The sequence below is a fragment of the Danio aesculapii genome, chromosome 20 (genome assembly GCF_903798145.1).
Source record: "Danio aesculapii chromosome 20, fDanAes4.1, whole genome shotgun sequence".
Classification (NCBI taxonomy): domain Eukaryota; kingdom Metazoa; phylum Chordata; class Actinopteri; order Cypriniformes; family Danionidae; genus Danio; species Danio aesculapii.
The window spans coordinates 47,701,053-47,715,740 of NC_079454.1; the positions used below are offsets into that span (position 1 = coordinate 47,701,053).

The 14,688-nt window shown below is 35.0% G+C and overlaps 1 protein-coding gene across 1 annotated transcript in view; it reads right to left on the reverse strand.

Annotated features, from left to right (window-relative positions):
- Window positions 1-13,138, reverse strand: part of LOC130247542 (DNA (cytosine-5)-methyltransferase 3A-like) — an 83,744-nt gene extending 70,606 nt beyond the window's left edge. The window contains exons 1-2 of the mRNA XM_056480824.1: window positions 13,000-13,138; window positions 8,127-8,305 (exon numbers count right to left, since the gene is read on the reverse strand). Coding sequence (XP_056336799.1) covers window positions 8,127-8,237 — 111 coding nt within the window. The 5' untranslated portion in view covers window positions 8,238-8,305; window positions 13,000-13,138. The remainder of the gene's footprint in view (window positions 1-8,126; window positions 8,306-12,999) is intronic.
- Window positions 13,139-14,688: the final 1,550 nt, after the last annotated feature.

The following is a 14,688-nucleotide window of genomic DNA, read 5'->3' on the forward strand; positions in this document are numbered from 1 at the left end:
AATCCAATTGAAAATACCAAATAAAGCTCAAATTTGATAGACGTGACCCACAGAACCATCAAGATTTTTACACTGTGTTGAAGTCTCCATATGAGAGGTGTCTTTAAGCTGCGAATAGGTACACACACTTGGTTTTTGTTAAATATTTACATAAAATGAACGTTCAAAACACCCAAATTTTGTCAATAATCGAAAAAATATATATTGGTTAAGGGAGCTAATATTATTGACCTTAAGTCATCCAAAAGTATATTATACAGTTTAAGTCAGAATTATTAGCCCCCCTTTGAATTTTCTTTTTTTTAATATTTCCCAAATGATCATTAACAAAGCAAGGAATTTTTCACAGTATGTCTGATAATATTCTTTCTTCTAGAGAAAGTCTTACTTGTTTTATTTCGGATAGAATAAAAGCAGTTTTTAATTTTTTTAAAAACATTTTAAGGTCAAAATTATTAGCCCCTTTACTTTTTTTAAATAGTCTACAGAATAAACCCTCATTATACAATAACTTGCCTTTAAATGTCACTTTAAGCTGTAAATATCTAGTAAAATAATATATGCTGTCATCATGGCAAAAATAAAATAAATCAGTTATTAGAAATGAGTTATTTAAACTATTATGTTTAGAAATGTGTTGAAAAAATCTTCTCTTAGTTAAACAGAAATTGGGGAAAAATAAACAGGGAGGCTAACAATTCTGACTTCAACTGTGTATATATACATATATATCTATATATATATATATATATATATATATATATCTATATATATATATATATATATATATATATATATATATATATATATATATATATATATATATATATATATATATATATATATATATATATATATATATATATATATATATATATATATATCTATATCTATAGATAGATAGATAGATAGATAGATAGATAGATAGATAGATAGATAGATAGATAGATAGATAGATAGATAGATAGATAATCAAATAAAAAACACATACAAATACAATTTTAAAGTGGATTAATTTCACCAAAACTTTATTCGTTTTCATTTGCACATATTTGTACTATTTAAAGCTCAGATGTTTGAAGAAGTTAACAAATATGTATGAGCTCAGCTGACTCTTTTTTTAAGTCTAACAAGTTCAGCCAAGTAAAACTTTGATATAGAAGTAGTCAACACATTCAATCCAGATAAGTTAACTTAACTCAAAATATTAAGTTGCGATAACTAATTGGCGCAATCATTTTTTACAGTGTGTGGGTGAGTAAATTAACGGGAATTTTCCATTTTCGGGTGAACTACGTCTTTAACCCATCTGGTAAAATTGCATTCAAAAATACTGAAGATTGCAATGTCTTTTCCAGTATTATGCAGCCCTATAGACCATTTCAATGTGACCATGTCTTGGCCCATGAAGATTTCCAGCTTGTTGTCATACTATTTCATAAAGTGTAGCAAGCGGCAATTCAATCATAACTTCATGTTAAAACAGCTATCATAACATTATTTTTTAATATGTGGACCCTTTTTGATTTTCTGAAGTTATGGAAAATAAAAATCTAAAACAGGAAATACATTATTATTAATTAAATTCCTCAAAATGGTCTATACTGAGAACAGATTCATAATAACCGAGCTTGTAATAAACTGTAAGAGGAGCAGAATATAAAGAGTTAAGGAGAGTTACCAGAGAATTTCTATACACCCACAGTCGTAACCTCAATGACACTGCAGTGGTTCTCTGGAGATTCCTGAGGTCAGTGGGACTGTAAAATCTCTCCCTCTCTTATCAGTGGATTCCAGGTTAATGTTTTAATGAGTTTAATGAGGGATTTTAATGAGTTTGCTAAACATTTATGTGCTTATTTTGCATGCTGATTGCAAAGATGGGCCATTTCAGTTAAGAATAGGCACTTATTAATAGGCCTACATGGAATCTGCCTGCAGAAATCTCAGCTTTAAGTTTTACGCAGGCGGATGCACCAATACACTCTCACATTCACACTCATACACTACGGCCAATTTAGTTCATCCAATTCACCTCTAGCACATGTGTTTGGACTGTGGGGAAAATCGGAGCACCCGGAGCAAAACCACACGAATGCAGGGAGAACATGCAAACTCCACAGAGAAATGCCAACTGGCCCAGCGGGGACTCAAACCAGTAAACTTCATACTCCGAGGTGATGGTGTTAACCACTGAGCCACTGTGCCAGCCTTCCGACAAATATTAATCTAAAGAACCAAACAACAAATATAAAAGCAGACAATTCACTCTCTGTCCGATAGCACCAGTGACTGGATTCAACACAAGACTGATGTCAACATTGCCAAATTTGAGCTCTAGCAGAGACCTAAATGTCTTTACTGACTGAAATATGGTAGCAGGTCCTGTATATATGGATCATAAGTGCATATCACTTTTTTGTTGTTAACTGTGATATAAATACAATGTAAGCTGTCGTTAAGACCCATTGTTTCAAGTCTGCGGACTGCAGGAGAGAGGCATGACAAGAAGGGGTGTAATTTGTAGTAAGTTAGAGACATAACTTGCAGTTATCGAGATCCTATTGAGCCATGCGAGATGTCACAATGAGATGTTGTTGGCAAGATGGCGGAAATACTTACCAGAGAACATTTTCAGCGGACGTTTTCATGAGTTTTCTCCAAATTTATCCACAACCTGTCCATTTGATATATTATACTCATACATTAGCAACTCTGCTTGCTGACTTCTTTGTCCATTTTGACATGACAGTTATCTTACTCAGGGTCGCCCACGGTGGTTGCAAATAACAGTACCTTGGTGAGCATGTCAAGTAAGAAAGCCTCCGTGACTCGCAGCTGTGCGATAATAACTAATGGTTGGGGTAGCTGTTGACGTTAATAACTGTGATGGTTGGGTTTAGGGTTGGGGTAGGTGTAGACGTTAATTACTGTGGTTGGGTTTAGGGTTGGGGTAGGTGTAGACGTTAATAACTGTGATGTTGGGTTTAGGGTTGTGGTAGGTGTAGACGTTAGTAACTGTGATGGTTGGGTTTAGGGTTGTGGTAGGTGTAGACGTTAGTAACTGTGATGGTTGGGTTTAGGGTTGTGGTAGGTGTAGACGTTAATAACTGTGATGGTTGGGTTTAGGGTTGTGGTAGGTGTAGATGTTAATAACTGTGATGGTTGGGTTTAGGGTTGTGGTAGGTGTAGATGTTAATAACTGTGATGTTGGGTTTAGGGTTGTGGTAGGTGTAGACGTTAGTAACTGTGATGGTTGGGTTTAGGGTTGTGGTAGGTGTAGACGTTAGTAACTGTGATGGTTGGGTTTAGGGTTGTGGTAGGTGTAGACGTTAATAACTGTGATGGTTGGGTTTAGGGTTGTGGTAGGTGTAGATGTTAATAACTGTGATGGTTGGGTTTAGGGTTGTGGTAGGTGTAGATGTTAATAACTGTGATGTTGGGTTTAGGGTTGTGGTAGGTGTAGATGTAAATAACTGATGTTGGGCTTAGGGTTGGGGTAGGTGTAGATGTAAATAACTGATGTTCGGTTTAGGGTTGGGGTAGGTGTAGACGTTAATAACTGATGTTAGGTTTAGGGTTGGGGTAGGTGTAGACGTTAATAACTGATGTTGGGTTTAGGGTTGAGGAGGGTGTAGACGTTAATAACTGTGATGTTGGGTTTAGGGTTGGGGTAGGTGTAGATGTTAATAACTGTGATGGGCTTAGGGTTGGGGTAGGTGTAGACGTTAATAACTGATGTTGGGTTTAGGGTTGAGGAGGGTGTAGACGTTAATACTGTGATGTTGGGTTTAGGGTTGAGGAAGGTGTGGATGTTTATAACTGTGATGTTAGGTTTAGGTGTGGAGTAGGTGTAGACTTTAATAACTGATGTACAGCGCCATCTTGCCGACAATATAGTTTTACACACGGGTCTCCATAACTTTAAGTTATGCCACTACAAGTTACGCCCCCTTCATGTTTTGCCTCTGTCTGGCAGTCCACAGACAGACTCTACTCCATTATTTTGCCGGCCAGGTCTCTGCACAGGTCACATGACTGAAAAATATCAGTTTGTTTAGATGTTTTGGTTCTTTCATCACAAGGCCTACATTGATGAAACCAAATAAAAAAACAACAATATTAGATCACATGGTGTTTTTCCTATGCATGTCAATGGCTAATAGTTTCCAAGATTTTACAAATAAATCTTTTGTTTTAAAAAGAAAAAAGAAACCCACAAACTCTACTGGTGCACGCCAGGAAACTTGTGGCTTTCACTGAGAAGTGAATTTTATCATCATTAAATTATATGTTGGGGTTCTATAATTGTTATCATGACATGATGCTTTGTGGCATGATTTTCATTACCATCCCACAATAGTAAACAGAGAAGAGGCTTTGTTGGCTTCTCTGAAGAAAAGGCTGATTATTTCATGAATTGAAAGCCTGTCTACTAGCCCCATTAATATATTTGTTCTATTAGCAACAGAACAGACCACTGATGTCAAATGGTTGCCTTATTAACCTAACTTGCATAAGTTAAGCCCTAAAATTGCACTTTAAGCTGAATACTAGTATCTTACAAAATATCTATACAAAAACTATGTAGCAATAATGGCAAAAAAACAAACAAATAAATGTTATTAGAAATTTTAAATGTGCTTTAATAAAGGGATTTGTCCAACCATTTTATGAGACATGGCAACCTATGATCAAACACTTTAAAAAAAGAAATTTGTGTAAACAGGTTTAAATGTGATCACTAATATTGTTTGACTCTAAGACCACTAAAACATGTCAGATTATTAATTTTTATTATCATGTAGGTATTAATTTATTAAAATTACTAATACAATGGATATTGTCTAACTGCAAATGCATACATTACTGTAAAGGTTTTTTATTTTTATTTAATCTCTGTTGTAATTTTATTTGAATTTAACTTGTTTGTTATTTTATTTTGACGGAAGGTGTTATTGTGGGAAAAAAATACAACCTTGATTTTACAAATGAAACTTGGAGGAAAAAAAAAAAAAAAAAAAAAAAAAAAAAAAAAAATCACAAATAAAATATTTTTTAAAAATACATTTTTAAATGTGAACGAATGTCAAATGTGTGCATAAATGTGATAAAAAAATTGTTACTTCGTAAATAAAAAAATTTAACTTCACAGGAGTGGTTATAATATTGTCTTCAACTGTATTCTTCAATGCGGAAGTGCGCTCATTTTTGCGATTGTTTTAGAACTTCTGATTCAGCTGCCTATGGGAGAAATGACTAGGAATAATAAACGGCAGAAAACGGTCAAACTACTTACTCTACGAACAAGTGTTTGCATGACTATACAGACAAAGTAGAATAATATAATAAGAAAATATCAGTTTGCAACGCCAAGCAGCATAACAAGCTGTTTTTAACGTCTAAAAATGAACGGAAGTGAATGAGACCGGAAATCTCGAGCCAAAATGATTCAAATGGCTGCGCCCACTCGTACGCAGAGAATAAGGTGAATATCATAGAAAAAATTAAATACTTGGATATTTTGTCTGAACACTTGTTGTTTAACTGGTTTAAGTCTACTTACTCATTCATTCATTCATTCATTCATTTTCTTTTCGGCTTAGTCCCTTTAATAATCAGTGGTTGCCATAGCGGAATGAACCGCCAACATATACAGCATATGTTTTATGCAGCAGATGTCCTTCCAGCCTCAACCCATCACTGGGAAACATCCATACACTCCTGCATTTACACATACACTACGGACAATTGTTTATTCAATTCACCTATATATAGCGCATGTGTTTGGACTGTTGGGAAAACCGGAGCACCAGAGGAAACCCACGCGAATACGGGGAGAACATGCAAACTCCACAGAGAAATGGAACTGACCCAGCTGAGGCTATAACCAGCGACCTTCTTGCTACGAGGTGATCGTGCAACCCACTGAGCCACCGTGATGCCCTATATTATTATTTTTAGTTGTAAATTCATTTTAAGACATCTAATTATTTTAAATGTAAAGCTTACATTAAAATAAAATGTAGAAAAGAAGATTGAGTGATATAAAAAAATTATAAAAGTAGAAAGGATGCATTTCAGGAGTTGCTTAGGGCCCCCAAATCACTAAATCCACCCCTGAGTGTAAGTCCAGTTTAGTTTAGTTCAGTGTGGTTTAATTTTCACTGCTGAAAGTCCAAACACTGAAACACTTAAGGGCAAATCCATCAACTTCTTCACTAAGATTTGCTCCACAGACTTTCTCCCATATAACTTTTAAGGGAGTAAGGAAAAACCACCCTACTTTGGATAACATAGAGCAAAAAAAAGATATGTTGCTTTGAAAATGTTATTTTAATAAACAAATAGGACCAGGGTTCATGCACATTTTAACTAATGAAATTTCATGACTTTTCCTTGATTTTTCCAAGACTTTCAAGTAAATTTTCATGACCTAATGTTTCTTGCAATGTCTACATGTGCATGGTAAAAAAACAATACAATGTTAAAAAACAATGTTAAAATTTATTACAGCATATCGTAAAACACGCAACAATCTATTTAGTTTCAATTTATATTTATTCATCCATATATTCATTTCGGCTTAGTCCCTTTATTAATCAGGGGTCGCCACAGCAGAATGAACCGCCAACTTATCCAGCATATGTTTTACACAGCGGATGCCCTTCCAGCTGCAACCCATCACTGGGAAACATCCATACACACTTATTCACACACATACACTACGGCCAATTTTGGCTTACCCAATTCACCTATATCACGTCTTTGGACTGTAGGGAAAATGGGAGCACCCGGAGGAAACCCACATCAACACGGGAACAACATGCAAACTCCACACAGAAATGCCAACTGACTCAGCCGAGGCTCGAACCAGCGACCTTCTTGCTGTCGACCCACTGCACCAACGTGATGCTCAATTTATATTTATATCTATGTTAAATGTATTTAGATAATGCTTACACCGCACTAATAATGTGAGAGTATGTGATTGGCCAAGGACAGAAAAGTATTAAAGACAACTAGCCTTTATTCAAGTATAGGCTATAGATTTCTGTTTTCCATGACTTTTCCAAAACTTTGTGGGTTTTTCTGATTGTCCAGAACTTTTCCAGGCCTGGAAAATGCCATGTCAAAATTCCATGACCTTTTCAGGTTTTTAATGAGCGCATGAACCCTGTAGGACAGTTTTTGGTAAGTGTAGCCCAGGGGCGTCGCTAAACCCAATTTACTGGGGCACGTGCCCCAGTAAAAATCTCCAGTGCCCCAGTAAATGCTTTGAGATATGATTTACTTCATATGCAAGTGTATTTAATAAGAATGATAATTCCAAATAAAGACGTTATTCTCTATGTGCAGTTATTTGTCACGCGCCGCTCATGCGTTGTAAACCTTTTTTTGTTTTGCAAGTCGACAAAACTAAAGTTTAAACAATATGATGGTGATCTTACTAAGCATGCCTCTTGATAGATTATTTAGTATGAAGCAAAAAGGAGGGATGACGAGTCAGGGAGGTAAGGACTTAATAAGGACTTAATAAACCTAATTCTCTACCATGTGTCAAGTCTAAAACAACAGACAATTCTATAACACATCTTTTTTGTATTTTATTGAATTGTCTATAGAATTTCATTCAAATTAAATTAATATTCATGCAAAAGATTTCTTAAATTATTTCAGCATCACTCTAGTTGTGTCTTAACATTGTTTTCCAGTTACATTTAAGATTATTTACAATAATTATATATATATATATATATATATATATATATATATATATATATATATATATATATATAAAAAAAATTTTATATTTATTATAAATAAAAGTATTCTTGTGCACCAGTAGAGCTTTATGTCTAGCAACGCCCCTGGTGTAGCCTAATGGACTGCAACTCTAAAGTCGCGCGATAAAATGTACGATCCGCCATTCACCGATTATAAACAAACATGTCGTCTGTTTATTTACTCTCTAGCTATCATTAGTTTTATCTCTGAGTCGGCGTTAATGAGGTATTTATATACTCGCAGACTGGTTTTTCCTCCTTGTCAGTGTCTGTATGCTTCCACACGGCAACACACACACACACAAGCGGATCAAACTAGTGACGACATGGGTCTCTTACCGTTTTGTTTGGCGCTGCGTCACCGTCCAGATCAAGAGGCATGATGAAACAAAAACACACTACAGGCCGGATCGATGCATTTGAAGTAAACACAAACGAAATAAAAGACATCAAAATGCTGAGGGACTTTTGTGGCGATGAAACTGATCCACCTTCAGACCTTCAACTCCCTCTTCACCCTGCGAAAGCAAACACAACAGCGGCCCTATTAATTTATTACGTTAAATTGACGTTTATCTATTAATATTGTACGACAACATATGAAATAGTGTTGTTTTATTATGGTCTATGAGTGGCGACATATATAGCAGCGGAAGTGGAAAAGCCTTGCTTGCCTTGCTGTAAATGAGGCAAGAGTGTCTTATCAGAAGACGATAATCAGTGAAAAATGCATCATTTGTGTCCACAGAGGACAAACAGCAGGGCAGTTTGTGGTTTAATGTGGAGAGTCTGTAACATGGCGGGCGCTTGAATGTCTGCCAGTTTGCCTTTGAGCTTTTTACGTGACCACGTCGCGTCAAGATGCGTTAATTCCGTGACGCTCTAGAAAAAAATATTGATCAGCTTTCTCATTCATTTATTAATAACATCTAATTCAATTTGATATTTCAGCTTATTCTAGAAGCTCTGACATATCAGCAAATCGTCAGTGAAATTAAGCGTTTTTACTGATGAGGGGCGAAATTACATCTTTCCTGTCATCTTATTACGCAAAAAAGGTGCCGTAATTACAGGTAGGCCTATATAAAATAAGATTCTTAAAGGGAAAGTTTACCAAAAATTGAAAATTTACTCGCACTCAGGTGGTTCTAAACCTTTATGATATTCTTTACTCTGTTGAACACAAATTAAGATATTTTGAAAAATGTTGGAAAAGTGTAACCATTGACTTCAATAGTAGGAACAACAAATACTTTGAAAGTCACAAGTTTCCAACATTCTTGGTGTTCAACTGTAGAAAAAAACTCAAAGATTTATAATATAGATATATAGAATATGTAGACAGACAGACAGACAGACAGACAGACAGATAGACAGACAGACAGACAGACAGACAGACAGATAGACAGATAGATAGATAGTCCAACATATCAGCAAATCATCAGTGAAATTAAGCACTTTTACACTTTCCGGTCTTAATGACATTTGGATTTGAAAAGAAATTGGGGAGAAACTGATAGATTGATTAAGCAAAAAGAAGTTGCCGTAATAATACGTAGGCCTCTATAAAAAAGGATAAGGGCTGAAATAAAGGGCTTAAAAGGGTTCAACCTAAAAATGAAAATTTACTCAGCATTTACTCACACTCAGGTTGTACCAAACCTTTATGAGATTCTTTACGCTGTTGAACACAAAAGAAGATATTTTGAAAAATGTTGATAACGAATAACCATTGACTTCATTAGTAGCAAAAACAAATACTATGGAAGTCACAAGCTTCCAACATTTTTCAAAATAACTTCTTGGTGTTCAACTGACGAAAAAAACTCAAAGATTTGTAATAACTTTATAGAATGATTTTTATATATATATATATATATATATATATATATATATATATATATATATATATATATATATATATATATATATATATATATATATATATACACAGACAGACAGATTCTATAGATGCTCCAACATATCAGCAAATCATCAGTGAAATTAAGCGCTTTTACTGCTGAGGGGCGAAATGCTTTCTTTCCTGTCTTAATGACATTTGGATTTGAGGAGAAATCGGTAAGAAACTCTTGATCACGCAAAAAAGTTGCTGTAATAACACGTAGGCCTGTATAAAAAGAGAGGCTCAAAGGTAGTTCACCTCAAAAATGAGCATTTACTCAACATTTACTCACTCTCAGGTCGTTCCAAACCTTTAAGATATTTTGAAAAATGACTTCAATAGTAGAAAAAACATGCAAGTCACGAGTTTCCAACATTTTTTAAAATAACTTCTTGGTGTTCAACTGAAGAAAAAACTCAAAGACTTAAAATAAGTATATGGAAAGATTATATAGATTTATATATAGACAGACAAACAGATAGATAGATAGATAGATAGATAGATAGATAGATAGATAGATAGATAGATAGATAGATAGATAGATAGATAGATAGATAGATAGATAGATAGATAGATAGATAGATAGATAGATAGATAGATAGATAGATAGATGCTTCAACATATAAGCAAGTCATCAGTGTAATTAAGTGCTTTTACTGATGAGGGGCAAAATGACTTCTTTCATATAATCTTATTAATTAATGACAATTGGATTTGAGGAGAAATCAGAGGGAAACTCTTTATTATGCAAAAAAGTTGCCATAATTACACGTAGGCCTGTATAAAAGGAGAGGCTTAAACAGATAGTTCACCCAAAAATAACATTTTGCTCAACAGTTATGATATTCTTTACTCTGTTAAACACAAAAGAAGATATTTTGAAAAATGTTGGAACCATTGAATTCCATAGTAGGGAAAACAAAAACTATGAAAGTGAATGGTTACACATTTCCAACATTTTTCCAAATATCTTTTTTTGTTCAACAGAAAAAAAGAAATAAAGGTTTGAAATAAGCACAAGTAAATGATTTTGGGGTGAACTGTCCCTGTAAAATCATTCATTTTCTTTTCCGCATAGTCCCTTTATTTATCAGGGGTCACCACAGTGGAATGAACCACCAACTTATCCAGCATATGTTTTAAGCAGCGGATGCCCTTCCAGCTGCAACTCATCACTGGGAAACCCTATAAATTAATTAAAATGAGAAATCAATACACCATGTTCCTTCAACACACCTGCTTGGAAGTTTCTAGTACTGTATACCTAGAAAGAGCTTGATTAGCTGGTTCAAGTGTGTTTAATTGGGGTTAAAACTAAAATATGCAGGACAGCGGCCCTCCAGGATAGAGTTTTAGCACCCCTGGTTTAGATATTTAAAGGGTAACTATGTCATAATGTACTCACACTTCACTTGTTTCAACCCTTTATGAGTTTCTTTCTTCTGCTGAACACAAAAGAAGATATTTTGAAGAAAGCTGCAAACCTGTTACCATTGACTTACATAGTAGCCTGTATTTGTTTTTCTTACTATGGAAGTCAATGGTTACAGGTTTTCAGCTTTCTTCAAAATATCTTCCTTTGTGAGAAAGAAACTCATAAAATAGTGGAAAATTGTCGGGTGAACTACTCCTTTAAGATTAAAATGAAGAGTTTGGATGCAAAAACCTCTAAAAGCTATTTGATGTTTTCTTCTAAAATGAGCATTTTTCTCCGACTCCTGTGTGTAGGCTCAGTAATTTTACTTTTATAGTGACAAATAAGTTCTTCTCATTGCCTTTAAAGAGAAATAACTGAACATAAACATAGGAGGCTGAGAAAAAATGCTCATTTTAGGAGAACAATTCAGATGGCATTTAAAGGGTTTTGCATATGAACTCTTCAAATGCAAAAACTTGATTTTTTTTGTTTTTTTTATTATAATCTTTGCTATTTTATTAAATATTCATGTCTATTTTTAATATCAACACACAATGAACCATTAGGAGAAATAAATTAAGCTTGACGGTATATTTTAAACACACAATATAATGTATTAGGTGTTAAACAGTGGCCTACATAATACGGTAAAAGCCCAAAACGGAAATGACAAACCAAGTTAACTGACATCTTATGTAATTCTTTATAAAAGTTACCGATAATTAAATTAAAGGTAGCTCAGATTGACATGTTGGGTTCTTGACTTACGTTTCTCTAGTCTTCTAAAAATATAATTAAATATAAAACACCATCTTTGACGGTGTGACCAAATTTCTTCAAATGACAAAGGTAAGCACTCAATAACTTATTAATTCAATTTAATTCATGCTTATTTATATAGCACATTTATAATGTAGATAGTGTCAAAGCAACTTATTAAATTAAAATTAAATTGTTTTAATTAAATTTAAATTTATTAATATAAACAGCAGGAGAAAAGGAGATAAAATTTCTGCTATGAGCTTTCATCAGCATCTCCAGCTTAATAAATTATTAAGTGCGGTTAATTTTTCTTATGTCTTTCTAAAAATGTATGTTTTCTAAAAATATATGTTCTTTAAGGCACCGCAAGAGGTTTTTCTTTGCTGTAAAATCGTGTAGGTTTATAATTGTTTATGTAAAAATGGCTTGTAAACAAGCTTTTAATGAAGATAAATGACTGGACAACCATTGAACCCCATGACACCTGACAAACATTCAAGAATAAGCTAAAAAAGCTACCTTTAACACTGTTAGTTCATGTTGCGGTGGAGACATGGTGAGCCATGTAGGTCAGAGAAGAGCTTCCAGCTTTACGTACATATTTTTACATATTTAAAACCACAACACCACCAAAAAAAGCACTGAACGAAACATTGCACTATTACATTTGCACAAATATAAACCCAAGAGGCCTCACACACCATCCCCATATCAACCAGACCTTTGTTTGCTATCAAATACATAATTTCTCATGCATGATGTACAATTAAAGTTGTGACAGAGTCAAAGTTGCTGATAATGATAGCCTTAAATCCTTGTTCACATGTGTAATGCCGGTTGACAGACATCAGCACGCTTCATTCACACTCACACACACACTCTCTAACACACATACACTCATTTCAGCAACGCAAACTGAACCGAATTAACATGTCAGGAAGTCGACAAGAGGATTAAAAACAAAACTCTCTAAACGAAACAGCTGCTGGGTTTCTAAAAACGCACATCTGCGCAGATCTAAATTCATCATCTTCACCGCCATCACCATCTTCATCGCCATCATCATCATCATCATCATCATCCTCAAATGTCAGACACAAAGTCGGAGTGTGTGTATCGGTGTGAATTACCCGTTTCGCCATGCAGCCCCGGGCCTGAACCCTCCGGTGGTCGAGCACTGACCGTCTTCCCTCCGCGTCTCTCCCCGTCCTGACCCTCCCCGGCACCGGCCTGCTCCGCTCCGCCGTCTCGGGCTCCAGACGCCGCAGAGGCCCGTCAGACGGAAAACAGATCGCTGGGTCCTAAAGTCTGCCTAAAGCCCGTTAAGTGACGTCACACACACGCTGAAGAGATAGACAAAACGCGATTTAAAGCTATTTTAAGGTCGTTTTGGCGTCTTATTAAATGTGTGTGTTGTGTTTTCTTGTTTTTGTTAGATTTTGATTAGTACAGCCTGATTTGAGTGTGTGATTTGGCTCGTAACGTGAGGGAAGCACCATGAGGGGTCAGTCAAGGACTCGTGTATGGATGACAAGAAATTCAGGTCTGTGTGTTTGTGATGCATCACATTTGTAAAATGTTCTACTCTTGTAAATTATAAACGATATTATTATAAATATGCATATTTTGGCATGTCAATAAAATAAAAACAAAATAAAAATAAATAACCCTGCTGAAAAAAACAGCTTAAACCAGTCTAAGCTAGTTGGCTGGTTTTAGCTGGTTTTAAAGGGGTTTTGGCCTGGTTTTGGCTGGTTTAGGCTGGTCATTTTCCAGCCTGGCCAGATAAGACCAAGCTGGAAAATGACCAGCCTAAATCAGCTAGCCCAGCCTGATTTAAGCTGGTTATCTCCCAGCCTGACCAGCTAAGACCAGGCTGGATATGGCTTGAAACCAGCCTGTAATGGCCAAAACCCGCTCTTAAACCAGCCTTGTTGACCGTCTAAAACCAGGTTGGCTAGTTTAAGCTGTTTTTTTCATTAGGAAATTTATTAAATTATTCATTTTCTTCTAGAATGAGCAAGTTTATTTCATCTTATTTCAGTTTTAGATCTTTTACTTTTATCTTTAAATATAGACTATTTTATTTTGTAGCCTTTGGCCTATGCCAGGGGTCACAAACTCAATTCCTGGAGGGCCACAGCCCTGCTCCATCTGTAGATATTAAACAAGCCTAAAGCACTCAGTTTGATAGGTGCTTTTAATAAGGGTTGGAACTAAACTGTGCAGAGCTGCGGCCATCCAGGAACTGAGTTTGACGTCTGTGGTCTGTGCCACAGTGACAATTATAAAGTAATATGAAGCATAAAATATATTTTACAATATATAGATCAGTATACTAGTATTCTTTCTTTTTCTCCATTTTTTGTTGCATTTAGCTATTGTCAGATTTGATCCATAAAAGAACAATACACAAAAGTACTGTACATTACCAAATATTTTAACATTGTACATTAAAGTGATAATTCACCCAAATTTAAAAATGTAGGCTAATTGTTTACTCCTCTATGAAACAGAAATTAGAAATATATTGGATTAAGCTGATTTGTGGTGTAAGGACCCTTGCTGTATAGGAGGATCTCTGATTAAATCTAATATACAGATTTGCAATTTTCATTTTTGGGTGAGCTATATACCTTTAAAATGCACTTATTTAAACATGTGTCATGTTTAACATGTTGTTGCTGTATGTGTTGGTTGAATCTTTGGAGGTTTTATGTTGTAAATTTTATGGAGCACATCAACGAAATGTGTTTTTACACTCAAATTAATTCATCTTTATTTCTACAGCGCTTTTACAATGTAGATTGTGTCACAGC